Source organism: Didymosphaeria variabile (assembly GCF_027946475.1).
Source record: "Didymosphaeria variabile strain IMI 356815 chromosome Unknown scaffold_4, whole genome shotgun sequence".
NCBI classification, from domain to species: domain Eukaryota; kingdom Fungi; phylum Ascomycota; class Dothideomycetes; order Pleosporales; family Didymosphaeriaceae; genus Didymosphaeria; species Didymosphaeria variabile.
Genome location: NW_026611623.1, coordinates 1182903 through 1205491, shown reverse-complemented (window position 1 = coordinate 1205491; position 22589 = coordinate 1182903). Strand labels below are relative to the sequence as shown.

General features: G+C 53.8%; 3 protein-coding genes across 3 annotated transcripts; 2 read left to right on the top strand and 1 right to left on the bottom strand.

Moving 5' to 3' along the window:
• Positions 1 to 819: 819 nt before the first annotated feature.
• N0V89_005280 (uncharacterized protein) lies at positions 820 to 4293 on the top strand (the record flags this gene model as incomplete). The annotated part of the gene is made up of 1 exon (XM_056214057.1): positions 820 to 4293. One exon carries the CDS (start codon positions 820 to 822, stop codon positions 4291 to 4293), a length of 3474 nt encoding a protein of 1157 aa, XP_056071324.1.
• Positions 4294 to 11720: 7427 nt separating this feature from the next.
• Positions 11721 to 12500, bottom strand: N0V89_005279 (uncharacterized protein; the record flags this gene model as incomplete). Its single annotated transcript, XM_056214056.1, has 1 exon — positions 11721 to 12500. One exon carries the CDS (start codon positions 12498 to 12500, stop codon positions 11721 to 11723), a length of 780 nt encoding a protein of 259 aa, XP_056071323.1.
• Positions 12501 to 18235: 5735 nt separating this feature from the next.
• KRE6_2 (beta-glucan synthesis-associated protein) lies at positions 18236 to 20356 on the top strand (the record flags this gene model as incomplete). Its single annotated transcript, XM_056214055.1, has 2 exons — positions 18236 to 18347; positions 18744 to 20356. 2 exons carry the CDS (start codon positions 18236 to 18238, stop codon positions 20354 to 20356), a joined length of 1725 nt encoding a protein of 574 aa, XP_056071322.1.
• Positions 20357 to 22589: the final 2233 nt, after the last annotated feature.

The following is a 22589-nucleotide window of genomic DNA, read 5'->3' as shown; positions in this document are numbered from 1 at the left end:
TTTGAAGCAACCTGGGTGGTGGGATGCTATTGATCTGTTCTCGCCTAGTAAGCGTTTCTTGCAAACTGACTACACGTCTAAGTTCTCACGCTGCATAGGTTTTCCGGATCGGTATCTGGATCATCTGATAGCGAACCCTCCTATCGACGTCGTCCAATGGGTCGGCAATGTCGGTCTTGCCTTCAGATAAAGCAGCACACATGGCCTCCCCGGTAAAGGACACGTGCTCGACGGCGGAATGTCGCCAGAGAACTGTGTCAGCCCTTCATCTCATTGGACGAGTAACATTCCAGCGCGTCAACAACAGTCTTACAAGAGAAGGGTTCAACCCCAGGTCTCAATTATGGGGATTTAACTTCTATCGCAGCCGAGATGAAGCGGAACATTGGACTGTTAGCATTCATCCTTTTCGCAGTACATTTTTACGTGGCATTTGCCGATCATTTCTCCTTTGCCCCGTTTGAGCAGACCGATCATGTTGAAGACACTGTTTCTGGGAACCTCCGCCTTGCGGCTGTATCAACGACACGCCGGTCGACGACGAAAAGTTCTTCGCGAGTTTCCAATACGTCAGCAAAAGTTCAGTCCTCATCTAGACGGGTAATCACATCGAGCAAAAGAGCAACGATCACTTCAAGCTCCAGACCGGTCTTGGGCATTAAGAGCACGCCACGACCCTCGTCTCGTTTGACTACTAAAGCGACCACAACCCTCAAAACTTCGTCAGCTTTGCTTCGACCCTCGCCTACGCTAAGCGTAAAGTCCACTGCAAGGTCCATTGCTAGGTCTACTGCAAGGTCAACTGTACGAACTACAGGAATGTCGACCTCACAATCAATGACTGCAAGCTCCAATCCATCGTCAAGTTCGTTCCGATCAATTAGCAAGGGGATCACAAGCTCGAAGGTCTCCTTAACATCATTTCGTCGCGCTGAGTCTTCCACAAGAATAGGCGCAAGCTCTACAGTAGTAAATCGTTTATCGTCGAAGATTTTTTCTCCAGGTACAGGAACAACCGCTCTGCAAAGTCAATCTTCTACGGCACCACTTCAATCTCGCCTGGCCATTGCGCTGCAGACGGGGAATGAAGGAGGCGTCACTGAAAGGGAACTTCTAAGCGCTCTCAGAAATGCTCTCGATTCACGGAAGTCACTCGGCTACCAGCTGCTGCCCGACAGCCCGTCTATTACTTGGCTCCTGGATGCGAACACTGCTTTTGTGGAGGATCCTGGAACCCTCCAAAACATCTTGTATGCAAACAAGAACCTCAAGCCTGGAGACTTTCCCAACAATTCTTCCTTGGCTGCTGCGGGCTCAGCACCAGGTTCTGATACGAGACTGGCATACTTTGGGGGTAATCCTTTCGTCACTAACGATGGAGGCACCTACTATCCTTGGAAACCTGTGAGCGACCCCGGCATGCGTACATTTGACACAAATATCGTCACGTGGCTTCTTGGGCTGCCTATCGGCACGCGTGGAGATGCTGTCTCAGCCAATGTCAATATAGTACTTTCAGGGCTTAAAGATACTGCGGAAAACAACACACAGTATGCACTCTCTCAGCTGTTCCCAAATGCCCGGATAAACGGTGGTAGAACCGGAAACAACGTCTGCGATTTCGTAGGAAACAGCAGCCCCTGTCTCGCGGGCGCTAGTCTTCTGATTGTCGGCGACAATCGCAATCCTGGAGATGATACCGTTGCCAACGCTGTTGTTAAAACGTATCGAAACGGTTTGCCATTACTGGTTATGACAGAAGATGGCAACTATGCCCCGGACTCTTGGAAAATTACTCAACAGCTGGGCTTGACGCTTGGGCAAAATTACTTCGAGGGACAGAAGGTGATCAACAATTCGCTAAAGAGCTACCAAGCTCCCAGTAGTATTATCAATGATGACTTCCGCACCGATGTCCTGCAGGTATACTCTTCCCTCAGTAGCGACCCACTACGCCCTGCAGACTATGCTGTGTGCATAGCTTCGAACGGCAATTTGACTCGCACCATACGTATGGGAGAATGCGTGGAAACCCCTCCAACTGGAGTGACCGCCCATGCACTTCCGTACTTCGGCGCAGCCCATAGATTGCAGACCAGCATCAATAGCATCTCTTCCAATGGTCTCGACATCTTCAAGACAACCAACGGTGTCAACACAGAGACCTTGCGCCTCTTGACTCTCCTGGCCAACAAGATCCGAGTTGGCCCTCGGGGCATGTCAACGGACACTGCTGTTGCTATCAGATATCCCATCAACACGAGGACCGATGGCGTAGCTGTAACCAGGGCCTTGTTTGCCGACTGGATTGTTCCTATGAGCACAGCGTCGACTCCGCGAGCCTTTGACCTTGGTTCCTTGTGGTGCCATGATGGCGCCGTCTACGAAGCAGGCAATTGCACAGCTCCCTCTTTTCCCGATTTCATGTCTTATCAACTGGCGTTGGACTCGACGCTCAACGATGAGTGGACATCCACGGGATACACTCAAATTCCTGGGCGACCTGCCACGATCACACTGACCAACGACCCTGGCATACCCGTAGCTGTGCGTACATTTGCGACTCGCAATGCCGATAGTCGGACAGCGGAATACAGTGCTGCTGGCGCGTCGCTCTACAATCGTCCGCAGTTTCCAGTCAGCGTTTGGATCCCACTGAAACCTGGAATACCGACCGTCATGAATTCACCTTATGGTGGCCCACTGTACATCAGCCTCGACGGAACCGGGCTGACCAGCCCACGGCAGGCCTCCTTTCTATTGCAAGATGTGAGCAAACATTTTGCTGTGCTAAATGCCAGCAATGACAACGCCCTCACACAGCTGGCTCAAGACTTGACGAGATCCCCGGCGTACTGGGTCGATATAAAAGGATCCGGCTTTGAACTCCATGTCCCTGCACGGAAGCTTGCACAATCTCTTGCGCCAGGTGGTATAGAACTAAACTTGGGCGATAATCGCAGGCTTTACTACAACTCTACGTTGACTGGACTGAGCCAGCTCATGATCGACTATAAGACGAGCTGGGCTGAGCGAGAGTATCGCATGGCGGGGCTCAAGATCGATGGGGAACCCATGACTACGTCGCTGCCTCTGGAGGTGCAACAGCTCTGCCAACACCTCAGCTGGGACTGCTTGAATGAGACTATACACCGCATCACTGAAGTTCAGCACTTGACCTACGATGCGTACGCTGCCTGCGGTCAATTGTGTTCAGGAAATCCCATCACTGCCAGTACTGTCCCAGCACCGATTGCTTGGGGTGAAGGCCACGAGCTTGGGCACAACCTACAACGGCAGGCGCTCGACATCTACTGGCCAGATACAAGCCTCGGCAAACAGTTAGGTGCTATCAACACCTGGGCGAATTATTCCATGCGAAGCACGGAAGTATCAAACAACATTTTCCCCTACTTCAACCAATGGACTTACTTTCGACTTACGCTCCCCGCCCGCTTTCACACCGGAGTAGACGATGGTCCGCTGCGCCGTCATGATGTTCAAGATATGACTATCTTGTTCAGCGCACATCAATCAGCGTACTCGAGACTGCAGCAAAACGGTCAGAGTGTTGTTCTAGACAACACATGCAAAGTACTCGGTTCGTTTCCTATAGGGACCCGCTCGGATGTGATGCTCGCAGACGCAGTCTGGAGCAATGATGGCTACGCTGTAAACAACGGCGAACGCTTGAGCTTCTATTTTGCGCTCCCGCAGATACTGCAGGGCAACCCATTGGCAAACGGGGTAATTCTCGCCGACGGGAGGAACATATACACACTGATGTACCAAGCTGCCCGTCTCTTCTCCGCTTACGCTACAGATGCCGCCACATGGCAGGCCCACGCTGCCTCGCTGGGATTCAGTCGCTACAGCTACACAAACGACACTGTATATGGTGCGGGTAGAACAGTCAACGACATGATTGGCAACGACTTCCTGGTTGTGGTGCTGTCACAGATGACACGCTACGACTTTCGTCCGTACTTCGCCGCGCATGGCATCTTCTATACGGCGCTCGCGAACACGCAGGTTGCAGCAAATGCGGCGAGTGTCGGCTACCGCACGCTGGGATCGCCCCACGCCGTGCTGGGAGACCAGTATCCGAAGACGAACTTGAGTATTACTCCCGTAGGCGGGTCTGGAGCATATGTAACTCGCAACGTTGGTATAGACATCGGAAATGCGGCGACCGTGTGGCCGGGAGCTGATAATGATGGAGATGGAAAGCCGGAGGACCTGGTGGGCTTTCATCCCAAGAACTGTCCGGGTGTCACGGTCGGCGCTGCATAGGGTTTGTGATCTGTGTTGTGTCTCGCATAGCTTCTTTTTCCATTTCGTTCAGCATGACTTCTGGGGGGCAGTATTAGAGGTGTCACGGTTACCTAGGTACGTAAACTCATGCTCAAGTCTCCATGGTCGAAATCAATGAACACTGCTTCAGATGTAAACGCCATGCATTCAGTTAGGGAGAAGAGCCGCCAAAGCACCGTTCTAGCGGCAGTTCCACTGTTGTCGGGTCGTTGCATCCTCTTGTGGGTTCATTCGGGCCTATGCCAACCCTTTCGAATTGGCCCCGGATCAGATAATCTAACCTTCAAAGTTGCATTTTCTTCCTCACAGCGATCGCTTAAGGCCCCAGCTTTAACAAACAGAGTTAATGGTGATATCTACAGGCATTTGTGCTCCGAAATGGTATGTATCAACTTAGGTTGCCGTTCCATATGTAGTTAGGTGACTTGGCCGTGGTCCCTGCAAGTTATTCGCCAACTCATTTCTACCATTACCCACAATTACCGTATTCGCCGCTAATATAACGGCTTATCTGCCCGTATAGGTTGGGAATGCGACCGACACGTGACTATGCCGGCAATCGGTCAACTTCGGGAATCAACCCCACGCCATCCTCTACGGGGATAGTTCTAAGAGTCCCACTCGATGCAGCGACGATGTCACTAGTAGAAACGGTAGAAGTGGCAAACACGACACCATCTCCTTCCGGTATGGAGTGCCTGCACCGTCTGGCAGAGCCTCGATGCAATCCTTTAGACTACCTCCCGCGACATGCCATCCTCGAGCTACTGCAGGGAGAGTCCGGCCTCTCGAACGTAAGGCCAGCAACGCAAAGTCATGCTTCTGCCCTCAGATGATCTGTGGTCACTGGCAATGTGTACGCTACTGCAGGTACTTGCGGTTGAATTCTTGCGGCCAAAGCATGTCTCACCAATACTGAGCTTGGAGCAACTGGCCCCGTTCGCGGCGGCGAGCTTCCCCATCGAGATGTAGATACAAGTGATCCTTTCGCTTTTTAGCTCAGTGGGGCTGGTAGACCCCCAGGTTACGCAATCTCAAGCCCCGTTTGGTCTTCGCATATCGGTCTGCAGACAGCGTTGCCGGTGTGGGTATAGCTCGCTCGGGGGCTACCGAGGCCGCTCTGCAATGAGGCTAATGGCGCAGGTACTGCGGAAGCTACGAACATGACAGCATCATTTGATTGAGAAACAGTAAGGAAGACCTGCAGTGCGGGACCTGCTCCCAGTTCCAGCGTTCCTCAGGCAAGTCTAGCTCCACGAGGCAATCTTGGGCGATTGGGGAAAACTCTTCTTTTTCCACGTTTCGTGTATGCAAGCAAGCTGCAGACCGGTTTGGTCGCGATACACCTCTCTCACCAATGCGAGACCATCTGATGTTCAAGGCTGATTTCCCACCACGCTGGTCTTGCCGCTCAGTGTGTGCAGCAGACAGCAGAGACACTTCACACCACCATCGCCCTCGATCGCCTGGCCGTTCGGCTGATCTAGCCACCACCTCTCATCCTTCGGCCCTATTCAGATCTCTTCCAATCTCCAGTCTTACTGAACAATACTAGCACGCTCCGTCTTCATCTTCCTACCTGCTCTTGGCACTAACCACAACAAGGAACGCGCAGATCCGCCACCCTAACCACCAGCTTCTGCTTCCTGTATGTACGCACGACCCCACAAGTAGCATCGAGTTGAACCCAACCCAAGTCCGAAGAGAAGCAGCCTCGCGAACGGTCCACACTTGGCCGATCCCAGCAAGTCTCGCTCGCTGTCAACTTGAAACGAGGTGTCTGGCAGGACAGTGCTCGTGCACCATCCATCAACCTGAAACGACAGCTCTCGCTACAATGTAGGCATTTATAGCTACAAAGGTGGGTTGACAGATGCTTAGTCTGTAGCGAGATCAACGCCTGAGGTCTTTCTTGCCTTGTGGCGTCGCGCAACTTTTCCCAAAAGGATGCGACCGCTTTGGGGCAGCCATCGTTACACAGCAGCAGTCGCACGAATGAGTGCATGACCTCGACAACCAACCAAGTCTTAATGGCTTTCCCGGGGAATCTTTAGCTATCTTTCGTGGGGAAGGGGGACTGCATCCCCGTACAAGCAGCTGGTGGAACGATATGCACCTACTCGAGGGTGACGACATGTAGGTACGTTGTGGTGGCTTCGGGTGGCCAAATGGGTGATCCTTGCCGAAGGATCGAACCGCTCGGGATGCTTATTCGGCGACTCCACAGTCCAACTTGCGAGACCCGAAGTGCGGCCTCTCAGTCATCATCAGGTCTATCCACGTGTGAACCAACGAGATCAGCGCTGCACTACGGTACTGTACAGTGCGGATACGGTTGATCATCCAGCGCAGATCTGGCTCTGTACATCTCTGGCAGTTGTCTGCCACGCGAGCAGGATTTCGAAGGGCCGAAGAAACGGCTTGAATGTCCTGCAGTAGCAGTAGGAGCATCCGCATCCATCGCGCGCGCAATCCTTCTGAGATCTGTAATCCGCCCCCGTCCGTTCGCTGTTACGCCAGCCGAGACCGCGAGCGCGCGTACGCAATTCTTCCGCCGGCCGACCGAATGCCTCACTTGCGCGGTCGCATGCTCACCACAACGGTCTCACACGATGACACGACGGCACAGTGACTACCAAGAGCGCACCCTACTTTGCGGCCATTAACCGCAATACCGGCCGCCCAGCAACCAGGCAAATGGAGCGCATTGTGGGACCAAGTCCCAACACGCGACGGTTCGACGCGGGTCTACCCTTCAGACGTCTTCGCTTCTGGCTGGTGGAAATCCGCGCCGCAACCATACATACTTCCCCACCATGCCCATAGACGAGGGTGTCAGGAAAGCGACGTGGAAAGCAATGGCTGCTGCCTCGTGGATGCAGCAAGGATCGAAACAAGCAACAGCAAGAACCAAACCTCGGGTACCATGTGCTATCGCACAGCTTCTGACAGTCTCAATGCGCAGGTCTCAGTCGTTCCACGTCGATGTCGTCGCGATGGCGAGTTGTGGGGTTCGTTGAACAGTGGAGGCGTGGGGGGAAGGGAAACATGACACTGTTGTTGAGGAAGGTTGTGAGTGGTCGACAGCCTTTGTGCTTTCTTACTCTGCGTCGTGGCTCCACGCTCGAGAACATGACGATGCATCAACAGGCAGATGCTCCCCACGCGATAAAGTTTGGCTGGAGCTTGGATGCCTCTTCGCACGGTGGGCGCACGCTACACCATGCAGATGATCGCGAACGCAGGCTCGAAAACATGACGGTGCGTTGGTGTGGCTCTGACACGCGATGAAGGTGTTGCTGGAACATGAATGTTTCCCTACCCAGCGTGCGCACACTGCATGATGCAAAGCTCGCAACCCCAGAGTGGGAAACATGACGGTGCATTGCCATGGCTCTCCCCACGCGACAAGCTTGTTGTTGGAGCATCAATGTTTCCCCCACGGTCGTCGCGATCCACTGTGCGCCCAGTAGCACCCAGATGCAGCGTGAAGCCAACTTTGGCGTATACTTTCGATATGCTGTCGCTCATCGCCGAAGACTCACGCCGCATAGACCGTACTCGCCAAGTGTGACGCAATGTCAAACCTGCAGCGCACACGGCTCGTAGAATAGGCTCTGCCAGTCGGAAAAGCAAGCCGGCTCGCGTTCACGTAGAGCCGCAGAAGGATCCGCCTGCATAGACATTGTATTGATGCGTCCAAACCGGTGCGTGCTCGCGGGTAGATTAGAGATAATCGCACGGCGAGACTCTTTGGTCCAATCCACGATGGACGGCTCGCGAGCATCCACAGGATTCAAGGGCGACGCATCACCCGATGCGATGTCTAGTGTAGCGCCATCGAGTATCGGTCAGGCCGCCCGCGAGAGGAGCCACCCTCCCGCGTGCTCGTCGCGATGTCACTTTTGTGTTCGCACTGGTCTGCGCCTGAGGCTGGCTACGTATCGCATCGTCGGCGGTGTGCTAGAGTAGCCACGCACCCACACGAGAAGGGTAACTAGATGTTGTTGTAGTGATGCGCGGTAGACTACACAATGCACGACTCGGGCTTCGCCTATTAACACAAGCTACTTTGGTAAAGAGTTGGCTTGGCACGAGTAGCAGAAGCATGGCGGTAGGATGCAACGGGCGTAGCTCCAGCGATGGGCTCTCTACAAGCACGTTGTCCAAGGGTTGGAAGCCAGAGGGGCCTCGCGAGGGTGGTGCGTGCGCGCGGCTCAAACTGCCTTCTAGGACGGGTAAGCCGCAACAACTGGTGATACTCGGTGGCTTGATGCGCAGTACACGCGTTGGCAGCGTCCGACCTGATAGGCGCGGCAAGACATGACTTCTCTTGGGCCTTTTCGACGAGCATTTCGCAAGGGCACGAGCGAAGGAACGAGGGCGTGCAAACCGCTCGCTGCAAACATCGCAATGCGTGCGCCCAATCGCCTGGCTTGCGCTGTGACGACGCCGTGTTGCACCGCGTCGCTGAGCCCAGAGACACGGTGGTGTGCCTCCCAGGCCTTCATACATACACATCGCCCCGAACGCATGCACAGTACTATGGCACATATCCCCTGATCTCACCCCCAGCGAATGTGTCTCCCCCGCAATACACTATCCAATGGAGCCCCAGTCCTGGTCTCCAATCCTCTGCGCAAGCGCACGAATGACTGTACTGCCGTCAAGTGGCACGGCCCGAGGTAAGACAACGCCCGTCCCGCTCGCTCCCTCAGGGCGAAGTCGACCAGCCTGCGAAACGCAGACGAGAGACACACATCCAACTCGTCGCAATCAGCATCCTTTGTGGTGTACGCTGCGAACGAGAAAGGGCGACCTGAACGTTGAGGCTGGAGGATCGTGTTACGGACTCAGTGCTGGTGACAGCGTGGGAGGAAGAAGACATTTTCTGACATGAGAGGTGAGAGCGTATCTAACCTGAAGAACAAGGCGCACCATCCTGAGGCCATGAATGTTTGTTGGGACGTGGGATGGTCTTGCTTCTTCCCAGAGTGAAGCGTTGGCGGGCGAACGTACCTGCACTTCACCGACCCATCGACTGATTGATAACAGGCAATAGCATCTCGCGGGCATGCGTACAATACACCTGTTTCGACCACGATGATCAATCGAATCAAGCCCTTGCGGCCGTACCAAGGTGCTCGCAAGTCAAAGGAATTGCCCTGCATCGTCGCGAGCCCGCAACCTTTTATCCAGTGTGCAACAGAATGGACGCTGCATTACTCGCACGATCACTCCAAGACCCTGCCGTCGGCGCATTCAACCGCCCGACGCAGTCACTATTGCGTCTACCCATCCCAAGTTTCACAGTGCTGCTTCCACACTTTGTCCTCGGAGCGTACTCCTCCCGTCACTCACTGATCCCATGCCATGCAAACAAGATTGAACGATCCTACGACTATCACCATCCCCACCCTGCCGCGTCGCCATGTGCCCTCCGCATACACACACCCGCTCCCACCCTGCCTAACGTCTGTCCTAGAGTAAACTGCATCCCCCCTCTAAAGACACCTCTACACGGCCCCATTCCCCAAGCATCTACATCCAACACCTCCCCCCGGCCCACAGCCTATCAACGGCCGCGCATCCAAACGGCAGGGTCAGAGCCGCAGCGTTACAGTGACAGGGGCCATCCCGGCAGGCAGCCATCCACCGCGGGACGTGCAGGGGAACTGCGCGTGCTAGCACGCTCAAGGGTGGCCGTGCACCTGCCACTGGGCGGCCCGGTCGGTCTGTCTGCGGCCATTGTGTTTGATGGATCGAGGTGGTCGCTGTGCTATCGATGGTGGGGTTATCTCGTTGTCATGGCTGGGTAAAGGGCACGCCGGCGGCTGGCGGCTGGCGGAGGCAGCGAGGAAGAGTGGGAACGCCTCTATGCGCAGTCATGCTTCGTACCACAGGGCGGTGCGGTGGGTGAGATGGTCTATGACAGAGAAACAAGGCGGAAGAACAGCGCGACCGCTTAGCCGTTCAACAGTTCGTTCAGCGGCTGCCTGCCTACCATGATGGCTCTCGCTCTCTCGCCCGATCGCTTTCTCGCTTTCCACTGCGTAACAGAAACCTGAGGCAAGCATGCAGGCGTCTCGCCGGATCAGCCCGGCCACGTACACAATACATGTCGCAGGCAGGAGGCGCTCCATCGAGCGTAGCACGCGTAGCGACAGTACCGTGATGACGATCACATCTGGGGGCCAAAACGCCAAAACGGTGCACGGGTAGAGACCCTCCCGCCGCAGACGGCAGCGATCGTCCTACCCAGCTTAGCAGTGGCAAGCGGCGCAAGCCCGAAGAACAACACGAGGCTTCGAGAAACACTACGTTCGACGATCTTTGTTGGAACCCAGCTGAAGACGGTGCAGAGCGTGGAAGGCGATCCCTCGTGTTGTACAGGCAAAGGCGAGCGCGCTCCAGTGTATTGGGGCCGCCGCGAGCCCGTATCCGCGCTAGGCTCGTCCAGAAATAACCCCGATAACACTGGAGTATCTTTGCGCATCGCATCGCATCGCATCGCGTTGCGAGGGCTTCGTGTGTGTAGACTTCGTGTTTGTCCCTGCGTGTCTTCGTACTCTGCCTGATAAGTAAAGCAGCGACAAGTGCAATGCGAAAACATGACGAACAAGGTGCAGGTGTGATGGTAAAGATAGCAGCAATAAATATTATCCTAGTAACAACACTGTCTGAAGCGAATGTATGAACCGTCCCATCTAGTCTTCGCAACGCCAGCCAGCGGGAACGAACCCCCCGCGAAGACAAGACAAAACGCCAGAAGATGCAAGCAACAAGGCATACTCATGCCCAACCAGAATGATGCGCGTTAATCGTGACACAGAACAGCAGTCCCTCGAGGGTATAACCGAAAACCAAACCAGTACAGAAAAACATGACCGACCACCTTTTTTTCCCTTCGTTCCCAACATTGGAGATGTTCCAAGACACCGTATATACAATCGGAACATCCTCCGTCATCCTCGTACATCGACAGACACCGTAGAGAAAAAGACTAGGCGAAGAAGAGCGTCGTGTGCGGAGCGGAGCCCTGCACGCTAGCGTGGAGTTGTACACGCGACCCGTGGCCGAGCAGGGTGTTGTGCGAACACGAGCCCGGCACCTGGCGCAGTGGTGTGCAGCTCTCTGCACCTCACCACTACGAGCGCGGAGGTCGTCGTCGCGAAGCACGATCGCATCGACCATAGCACGATCGCGAGTGTAAAGTAAACATGACAATCAGGCAGGCTGCACGGGTCCCCCCGAGTAGCTCCACGCCAAAGGATGCAGGCTACGCCCAAAGCGACATGGCATCGTGGCTTGGTACCTATTACCGTCAGTATTCGGGTTTCACGCGTCCGTAGGCGGGCGACTTACCAGAATGTCATTTTTTACGTGCCCGAAAGCCCGGGTCCAACTCAGAAGGTTTGGGTGCGGGGAACGATGATGTCTTCCCAGATAGGCTGAGGGGCCTTGGGGTAATGTGCGTACGACTTCACGTTGTCCATGAAGGATGTGCTGACCATCGGCTTTCCCATCATCTGACCGGCGTGGGGTTGGACGTTGTTCCACTCCTGCTGCGGGTGGTGCGGCGAGTTGTACTCCTCTGTTGAAGCTTCGCTGAGAGAAAGCGAAGGGACACCCTTGTTGTGCGGCATGCCCATGGGATGCTGAGGCGGTGACACAGAGAGAGCGGGATGCGGCCAGGTGTTCATGACGGTTGGCGAATCGCACATTCCCATGGGTGTGATGCTCTCCGGCTCCGGAGTAGACCACATGTTGTTGGGAAGCATGGCAGGCATGTCATGCTCGAAGCCGAGTCCGACAGCCATGGAGCCATCGTCAGACCAACTCGGCGTGCTCATGTAGTGGTCAAAAGGATCGGCGATGGCAATGGGGTCGTTGAAGGCAAATGGCTCCGGAGTGGAGGGCGTCATGGCGCGGCTGGAGGTGATGTAGCTGTTTTGGTCCATGGAGCGAGAGAAGCCTCCCATGTTAGGCTCAGGGCTGCTTGAGTAGGAGTACTCGTCGATGATCTGGGGAGTGTAAGAGGTGGGCAGAGGTGTGAGCATGTTGAAGTTGTTGAAGTTTGCTGGGTACTGGCTCAGTTTGGCGGCAGTGTGGAAGTCCATCTGTGAAACTGTTCGCATGATCTGTGGCCGTCCCGAGGATGGGATGCTGCGCGGCGAGGTACCCATGGTAGGAATGGAGCTGGTCGTGGGGTACCTCTTAGGAGAGACGAGGTGCTTGGTGGGTTTCCTGTAGCTGTTGTCGGATGTGCGGCGAGTTGATCGAGGCTCGCACTGGAGACCCTTTGCTGTGCAGCGAGAGCAGGAAGGAACGGCCTTGTCACACTTGGTCTTTGCCTTTGCGCAGATTGTGCAGGCAATGGCTCGTCGTTGAGACATCCTCTGGTAGGGGTTGTGAGCTTTGTGTTGTTGGTATGGCGAGGTCTGAGCAGACGGGTTGGGGGAAGACAGCTTGGGTTGTTCGACTTGTGTAGGCTGGCACATGGTGATACTTTGTGTTATGTAGTAGATGAAGGTAGTGGGGTGATGTCGGAGAGTGAAGTAAGGATTGTCACCGAAGTTGTACTGGGTGAAGATGTGCAGAGGGGGGGAGGTCGAGGGATATAAAATAGTAACGGGAGTGTTTTGGCAGATGGCTCTAGCGTGGGAGGGGTGTGCGCTCGTGGTGGCTGAACCGAGAACTGGAGACTTACGTGGGATAGCTACTCGATCACAGATTGCCTGTCGAGCTCGGGAACCTCGCATGAGGGGCCATCAACGGCTGCCCAGTGCAGGATTCAGGTCGGGCATAAGCCAATGAGCGTCCAGCCAAGGTTACTTTCCCACCAAGTGGCCGACCTCCTTCCAAGATAGTTCGGCGAAGTGCTATGGGTCTGTCAATCCTGCCAGCCAGCGGTCCCAAGCGCCTCGTGCCAGGGTCCCTGTCTCGAGGGTTGCTGGGATCCGTAGAGCAGGGAGCTAGAGCTGCAGTTGAGCGCAGCAGTGCCTTGCCAGTTTCAGTTCAAGGTCGTGCAGGGGCATGTCCTGCAGGCTGACGACCGGCGTCGCACGGCCCTCGTCGATGATCTGACCCTCGCGATGACGATGAAGTCGAATCTCAACCGAGCTGTGGCTTGGGCCTCCGGACGTCGGTGCGTAGCTTGTAACAGCCATTTTTACACGGTTGCGGGTCTGCTTGATCTGGCGACTGCGGGCGGAGGATTGGTCGAGGCCATGAAACGCTTAGAGATGCTGTGGATAGAGCGCGCAGAGCCTCATAGCTAGTCAGTGTCGTGTGGGACGGCATTGTAAAGAGTGACAGCCACATCCACGGGGGCAGCTAGCGGCGGGCGACGGCACATCGTGGAGAGGGACTGCCTGCCTGTCACGCTCTGGGCTCGCCACGGATGGCCGCTCTCGAGCTGGCGTGCGAGGATAGGCGCAAGCGCAAGACCTGCAGGTCTAATTTGCTTGGGCGCTTTGGCGGGGAGGGTGCATGGGTGGTGTCGCCAGCAGCTGTTTTTGGCGGGCCGCTAGGCGGGCCTACACAGGGGTAGGGGTGCCGCCGCAGCCTCGTCCAGCGCAGTGCACTCTGCACAGTGGACGAAGCGTGCGAAAAAGGCCCACACGCGAAGGCCGTTGCGGACATTCGCCCATGGCCGACGCTGGACTGCTGAGCTAATGGCAACGGTAGGGCAAAGCGACGTGCGGCTCTGCGCTGCGGACTTGCCAAGTGCTAATTAGCTCCGGGAGAGCGCAGAGCATGACCTTCGGGCCAGAACAGGCAATCCCATAGGCACCATAGGCGCACAAACGCGCACTCTGCCCAATCATGCCCCGTGGAAATCCTCACTAAACGTCGCACAAGCCTCTTTGGGTAGGCAGCTTGCCGCATAGAGAGGTATTAACGTCCTGTGCGTCTGCTTTGGTCCTGAAACACACCCGACGGTGAGCGGACAGACCTCTTGCTTCAGTGTACCCCAACAGGTATTGCCGAATGCTTCTAGAAACCCGTGACTACGCTGAACAGCCTCCTCAGAGTGCAGGCTCGTGAACAGTGTCGTCCGTACTCCGTCGACACTAAAGGAGCACTGAACTTGCTAACGGTACGCCAGTACGCTGATGGGGAGATGCACTAACGCATCCTCGAATGGGTCTCCTGGAAGGGGGGTATACCACGAAATACGAGAACAGCTGCAGATTGCTTAGGCATCCTGTGTTGAGATTGACCAGAATGTCACCCTTCTTGGTCGCTCGGAACGAGTCCAGTCCAGTGACAGTCGAACGTCCAGGAGGAAAAGCCGCCGACTTCCAGATACTTTCGGTGCCACCGGCCTCACTAGCTCATGTTTGAGGTGGACCTAAACCACCATCGTTCTCGTTTGGGAGAACCCTCGATGGATGGGAGGGATGGTCCGGTCCAGCGTACACGGTCCAGCGTATGCTGGAGTGTGCACACCTCGAAGAAACTTCCCTACCCAATCTCAACATCTTCATCCTTCGGTTGGCCTTGCATCATCGGCCCGTGATCGAGGCGCTGCGGAAATAAACATGCAAACCCCCTACCACCCTATCATCTCAGGGAGCACTGCACATGGCATGCTTTCGATGGACCCTCGGCTACAAGGAAGGTGGAAGTGTGCGCACCATTGTACAACCGTGCGAACGGACTTGACTTTGCAGTGCTCACAGTACGATTTGGGATGTAACCGTTTAGGCTTGCTGTCAAAACAGGCGGGCGGTTCCTTGGGGGGCCACTATAACCTTTTCGCCTCCCTTATGAGCTTCCGAGATAGCTATCGCGCGATGTGAGGCCTGAAGGTCGAATTACGGCTCGTGGTTAACTTTCAAGATGGCCATCAAGCTGCTTCCAGGGCCGTGCCTCGGTGAAGCCGTCATGGAAAGAACCCACATTCTAGATCCATTGTGTACATTCAACTTGGTTGGAAATAGCATCAGAATGCGACGGCTAGGGCTCAGGACAGGAGCCACTTGGACCAGGTTGTAGTGTACCTGCAGGGCCAAGCTTTTCCTGGAGCGGCAGGATGCGTTTCAGGTCGTCTTGCCACACTGCACTGTGGTTTAGAGTTGTCCGAAGTCGAGGTATGGTGGGGTTGGGGCTGAGTCGACGCCATGGCAGCCATGGCTTGCTGCAGGTACGAGTTAGCAGCTAGTATCTGCAAAGCACTCGACCTCATCTCCGTCGAGTATCTCGAAGTGACTTTGTGGAGTGATGACAGGGGCAGTCGCGAGGAAGCTCAGCACAGCCTCTGCGCATCATGCAGTTATTCATAGCCTAGATGCTTGCTTCGGTAATGAGATCTGCAATTACGTCGATCACGACGGATACGCTAAGTAGCATATTCCCAATCAGTCCCGTGATCGCAAGAATGTTGATGTTCAGTGTTTTAGTAGATTTTGTGGTGGTTTGTTGTGATGAACGCGAGGCAGTCGAGGCAAGTCATCGCTGTCGTGAATGTCGCGTCCTCGGCCCCGGAACAATCCAGCAGCCGTTAGCGCCCCAGCAGCAGCGAATTTGCTATTGTTGGCCGGTCGCGTGCGCTATCACATCATCAATCTATTACATTCTCTACACTAGGTCGCTCAAGTCTGGTACCGCCCGGCAGCTGTCGCATTGAACTGGATAATTTGTGGAGTGCAAAGCCAAAATAATGAGTGCGAGCGAGGCGCGCGTCTTCGACCTGTCGCAGTACCTGGTACAGCGCGAGGAACCCTCGGATGTGACCGCACCAGATCTACTCATCCTTAACCAGCCAATCAGCGACTTTGCTGTTTTTGCACGACTCTGGGCCCAGTCGAGATATCGCTTATGCGCGGACGGCGGCGCAAATCACCTCTACGATATGTTTAGTGGTGAGCTGGAGGCTCGCAGAACAGATTATGTGGGTGGACATTTGTTTCGAAAAGGCGCAGTGCTGACTGCAACCAGATACCAGATTCGATTCACGGGGACCTCGATTCGGTGCGCGATGATGTACGCTCGTTCTATGCCAATCACGGAACTCAAGTAACTCAGCTTGTGGATGATTATTGCACCGATTTTTCCAAAGCCATGCAGAAGATCGCAGCTAATCACTCGTCCGCATCATCACGCGAGGTACTTGTGCTTGGGACTTTGGCTGGAAGAGTTGACCATGCCTTTGGAATGTTGCACGACATGATCCGTGAAGAAACTAGAGATCCCCGCTTGCGATTATGGTTGTATTCCGAAACAAATGTATCGTTTATCTTGAGAAATCCCCACAACATCATCAAGGGTGCGCTTTCAAACCAAAACTATACTGAAAATGTTGGCATCCTACCCGTCTACGGACCTGCCACGATCAGTACGACTGGCTTGGAATGGGACGTTCAAGACTGGGCAACACAGTTAGGAATCCAAGTCAGTACCAGTAATCATGTGAGGGCGGATGAGATACACATTCACACAAACGCTCCCGTCCTCTTTACCATTGAGAGAGCCGCTTCGAGTACGGACAATCATGCGACGCCAGCTCAATAACCTCCGAATGTTCCTACGGCTCAAAGATCGCCAAAGTACCCAAAACGAAGGACCCACTGCGCCTTGTATGTTAATGCATCTATTTTCCGATGTTCTATCCTTCCATGTTGAAGGTTTGCTAAACAAACGACCAGGGCACCACGTTTCGTTTCATGAGCAAGGCATACTCGAAGACGTGCCGCTACGTACCGCTTTCCGCGCGCATAGAACGCATAACGATCGTCTAAATCTAAATATACGAACGGCAAGCCCCCCAGGCTGGCCCTTGAAAGCAGCGGACCCCAGGATTGTCGATTCGTGGGGTTTTATTATGCGGGTGACGCCTCTGAAACAGATCCTCAGGCCACCAAACACAGCCACCCTCTATAAGGACCATCTCATTTAGCAGCGACATTCTATCGCAACAACTACCAAAAAGTAAACGACGTTGTGATGCAACGCTGCAATATTCAAATGGCTAGATTTAATGTCATTTGGCGATAGTACTTTTCATCTCTCATGATCTGCTTGGCACCAGCCCGCGTGCGGCAGATGAAGATCCCACTCTTCTAGTTACGTTGCATCCGCAATTTGATCATCGCATCCTACATCAAAGTCTAGATTTGCGGGCCTTTGTGCGACTAAATCAACACTCAGACTGTCGCTCCATTTTCTTTTCTGTCGCAGCCCACGACAAACACGAGAAAGTCATAATAGGCCGCAGGCTTCCCTAGGAGTATACCTTCCTCTATTTGACAATATGCTCAAATGCTGTAGAGTATGTTTCGATTGCAGCTGTACCACTTGAGCTGTGCGGTGAGTAACACACGGGACTGAGAGATGACCCTTCCATATTTGATGTTGAATAGGTCCCGTGGCACAGGGTAGAAACCAACGAACCGTTTGTCTCTGGGCTGTCATATCCACTTCTGCTCTCCATTGCTGGTTTCGCAGCGCTAGCGCCCGTTGTTGTACTACGAAGCGCACGATCGCAATGGCGATGCTCCTATTGACGGCTACAGTGGCCGTTGAGGGGGCTAACGCCAAAGCTACCCAACTGCCCCAGGTGAACTGCTGTTGCTCAGCGAGCTTCATAAATTTGAGGACTGATGATTACGAGGGCTCGATACCTCATCCACATTTTAAACAGCGCTTCTTCGTATTCCCAAAAGCCTAATATCTTGCTTTCTGCCGATAACATTGTAGCGAGTTGCGGCGACGCATGGAGCATAGCAACAACGAAACAACGCAAGACACGCAGGAAATACTGCCTTTCCGGTCGGCCAACGTGCCTTCCATAGTGCACAATCAGCCAAACCTGCCTGTGGAAGCTGGACGGTCGTCGTCGGCTCTAGATGCAGAGCGAGCGGCCGCTACGCTCAACGCAAAAGGGTCACGAACCTGGCGAGAATCCATAAGCTCCATGGACGATCCTCAAACAAGTCCCGATGAACAGGGCAAACGGTCTTCCCCGGACAGACAGCTCTGGCGCACAAATACTCCACCGCCGCATGAAGTCCTGCAATCGCAGATAAGTTGTGCACTGTCTGGCTCTGACATCGCGGATTTTCGCAGAGGCAGCAGCGAATGCGAGACAGCATCCAACTCTATCGCAAGAGCTGGACCTTCGGTGTCTGCTCAACAACGCACGCCTGACAGCCCTGTACGTCGAAGACCGCAACCGAGGGCACATGTACAGTCAGCGCTTGGACGCGCATCACAGACAAGCACTGATCTTCAACGGCCTGGCAGTTCATTGACAGTTCACGATCTTGGTACAGACTATTCACGATACTATGATCCTTTCACAGACAGTTGGAGGACCTCGTTTGCCGGTAGATATTCACGCCCCTCCAGCCGCCTATCACGGTCCAACGCACCCGCAACTGCGACCGCCACTGGCTCAGCAAATGCCCTTCTAACGCCTGCAGCCTCCAGTACAGATCTAGTTAGGAATATACACGTAGAAGAGAAAGTATTTCTAATCGACGATCGCCTCGGTGCGCCATACGAGGAGAAAGGCGGTTTAGGGTGGCCTCTTTGGGGAGACGAGGCAGAAGAAGACGATGCGATGCACCTGCCGCACCCCGATGATGACAAGCTGTTCAAGATACACTGGAAGGAACGCTTTTCACGAAAACACATTTTACCTACAACGGGCGTCATTCTATTATCCGTCGGCCTGTTCATCACTTTCTTTGTCCTTCCTATCCTGAAATACACGGGTGTCTTAGATTCCATATCAGGACACGAGACGCCTTTAGACGGTTACCCGCGGAAAGGAGACTGGGCTTGGGTCAATGATATAGCGTACCCGCTTTTTAAAAGTATGCGGAGTGGCCTCCTTGATCCCGATACTCCTGCACATGCTATGCGAAAGTTGGGCGAGTTTGGCGACGAGTACGAGCTCGTGTTCAGCGATGAATACAACAGCAATAACCGCACTTTCTACGAAGGAGATGACCCATACTTCTTTGCTCCAGACATTTGGTATGGTGCGACCCAGGATCTGGAATGGTACGATCCTGACGCGGTTACGACATGGGACGGCGTTCTAGAATTGCGAATGGACCGGTTCAGGAATCATGGGCTAGAGTTTCGCTCCGGCATGCTGAATAGTTGGAACCACCTATGCTTCAAAGGGGGCATCTTCGAAATTTCAATGTCGCTGCCTGGACCGGCAGGTGTCCACGGTCTCTGGCCCGGTGTTTGGACGCTGGGCAACCTGGGGCGGCCGGGGTACACATCGACCACAGACGGGACATGGCCGTACACTTATCAAGCTTGTGACGTGGGTATAACGCCCAACCAGTCGAGCCCGGATGGCCTCTCATGGCTTCCTGGCCAAAGACTGCCGTCATGCACATGTCCAAGTGAAGACCACCCTACACCAGGCACCGGTCGCGGCGCGCCTGAAATCGACGTCGCGGAGGTAAGCGTGAGCTATGAGGAAGGGAAGCTACCTGTTGCCACTCAGAGCTACCAAGTCGCGCCTTTCGATATATGGTACTACCCAAACTATGAGTTCACTGCGTTTCCCGACCAGCGCTTGAGCTACACCAACACCTACACAGGCGGTCCTTTCCAGCAAGCTATCTCCGCAACCACCAATCTGAACCGCGACTGGTATGATGGCAAAGCATATCAACGCTTCTCATTCGAATACGTTCCTGGCGATAAAGAAGGATCGCACATCACCTGGAAGGTAGGAGGGCAAACCATGTTCACGATGGACGGCCGTGCCCTTGGCCCCAACGGCAACATCCAAGCGCGCCGAATCTCGCAGGAGCCTATGTCCTTAATTCTAAACCTCGGCATGAGCAATTCGTGGACGTGGATCAACTGGGCAGAGCTAGTTTTCCCAACGGTACTGCGAGTAGACTATGTGCGCTGGTACCAGAAGAAAGGCGAGAAGCTGGTAACGTGCGATCCCCCTGGTTTCGAGACCACAAAGTACATTAAAGAGCATATTTTGGCATATACAAATCCAAATTTCACTGTGAGTGCTCCCGATTCGAAATATTGGCAGCAGCATAAGATCTGATAGCGAACAGAAATGGGACCAGACCGGTTATGGTTGGCCGAAGCATAAGTTGAACAGCGAGTGCTAAAGCTCCATGGCTTAATCACACCTTTTGTTCACGAGGTAGTCTATACCACAGTGCATCTGACTGCATCTTTCTGCGAATAGACTACTGTTTTATCACGTCGCGATCTAAGACATTGGGACGCTTGTGCTTTATCATAGCAGCACTTCTTTCTGTGCATAATAATACAGCTTGCATTACTTATGCTCAATCGGTCTTACCTTTCAAGTCGCGTCCGTCCCTGAGACAGACGCATATGCCTCTTTCGCAACCCTAGCCCCAATCGCACTGTCTTACCATCCCGCTCAACCCCAATTTCCATCCCATCTCCCAGCCTACTCGCCTTCTTTTGCGCCCGTTGCCCCTCTTACTCACATCTCCTCCATCCCCATCCGCATCAGCACTCAGCACTCGGTCGCCTTCCCACCTACGCAGTGCCCCATCTCATCTCCGCAACACGACCTGTCGGTCTCACCCACAAACCTCACTTGTACAACCTCGCCTGCCCTCCTCCATGCTCGTGGAACCTAGAGCGTATACCTGCGAATACTAATCCTATAACGGTCGCTATTTTCGGAGCCCGGGTGATTAGTGGTAAGTGGGGCGGGGGCTGCGCACCCGCGAAGCACTGGGCTGGGCATGATGTCAGCCGGGACATGCGAGGTACCCGCGGCCCCCACTTTTTGAGTCCGAGGGCCTGGATTGGGCATTGTTTCGGGGCGTTGCTTATTTTTGGTTGGTCGGCACATTGTCTGGATTGGGGAAAAGGGTAAAAGATGGTGAGATTTTTAGAGTGCGCATAGAGAAGTCGCTGGTTGGCTTCGTTACGAGGCCCTGTACAATGCAGTCCTACATGGAGGCTGTGTACACCTTGTTGTTTGTATCCCTGAAATACTTGGATGGTTTATTATGTTGTTGGTACTATGGTTGGTTAGTACTTGTTGTTCGTGTTGCAGGTAGCTTCTTTGGTGCGCAAGCGCCGAAAGGGAAAACGCAACATCCCCGAACAATCGCGTGCAGAAGCGTAAAATTACCCATGTTTGTCTTTATGGACTGTGTTCCAGATTCGCAGTTGTGGCTTTGGTTATTCAGAACCTTAGCCACGGTTGGCGTTATCTGCATTGTGTATCACTTGCTTTGTTCTGCTCAAAGCAGCAAGTTTGCGTCTACAGCTGTGAACACAGAGTCTTTGAAACTTACAAGCGATGACAGAACATTGTTTTATGATGGTATGGTGTGATACCATTGGCTTGACAGCAAATGTCTCCATCACAACCAATTGCTCCCATCAGCAATTATGTCAAAAAAAGACAAGTGACTCAACGACTCGTTCACAGGAGGTTCTTAAAGTATAGAGGCTATCTCTATCCTTGTATAATCGTGGCGTCGGCACATGTTTTCGTGCGAGCGGCTAAGTCTCCAATTTACAGCGCTACAAGGTTACAACAGAGCGTTAAAGATACTCCAAGAACTGGATGCCCGTACCATGTCATATCATCTCACAGTCATAATTTGAGAACACTGAATACGAGTCGACGCTCTCTCTCAGCAAGCTATGCGGAAATTTCTTTTTGAATCGGTCATCTATTACACCTCCTCACTCCCAACATGGCGAAGAAGAAGGAGCCCAAGACATGGTATCTGCAATGAGCTGTCGTCTCCCCTTGTTATAAGTTTCTTACTCTGCGCGAGATCTCCCCCTGGCGGATTACTATCGGTGCTCTAAATAATGACATGGCCCACCCCCCAAAGATTCAAATTGTGGAGAAATGGAGAGATCTTACCGTCGGTATACACGCGAGTAGTCACTTATCTATGTGGTCATTTATGGCGTTGACTTTGGTTGACAGCTATTAGTACCACGTATATATAAGTGACTACTCGCTTGTATACCGACGGTAAGACCTCTCCACTTATTTGTAGCTTGAACCTCGGTGCTGTGGGCGATTTGTGGAGCCAATAATACAGTGCTTCCAGCGCCAGCAAGAACCTCAGGGCTGCATAACATGGAGCTCCCCACTATCAAGATTCTCCTTGAGCGGACCTGGCGTGCCCACAAACTTGCCACGACGAGCCACGACGGACGGAACCTCCTCTAAAGACTATTGCCCTACCATACGTACTTCGGAAAGGCCAGATTAAGATAGCTCTGGAAGAGTGAAATATGCTACCGGGAGTCAGATTCCAAGT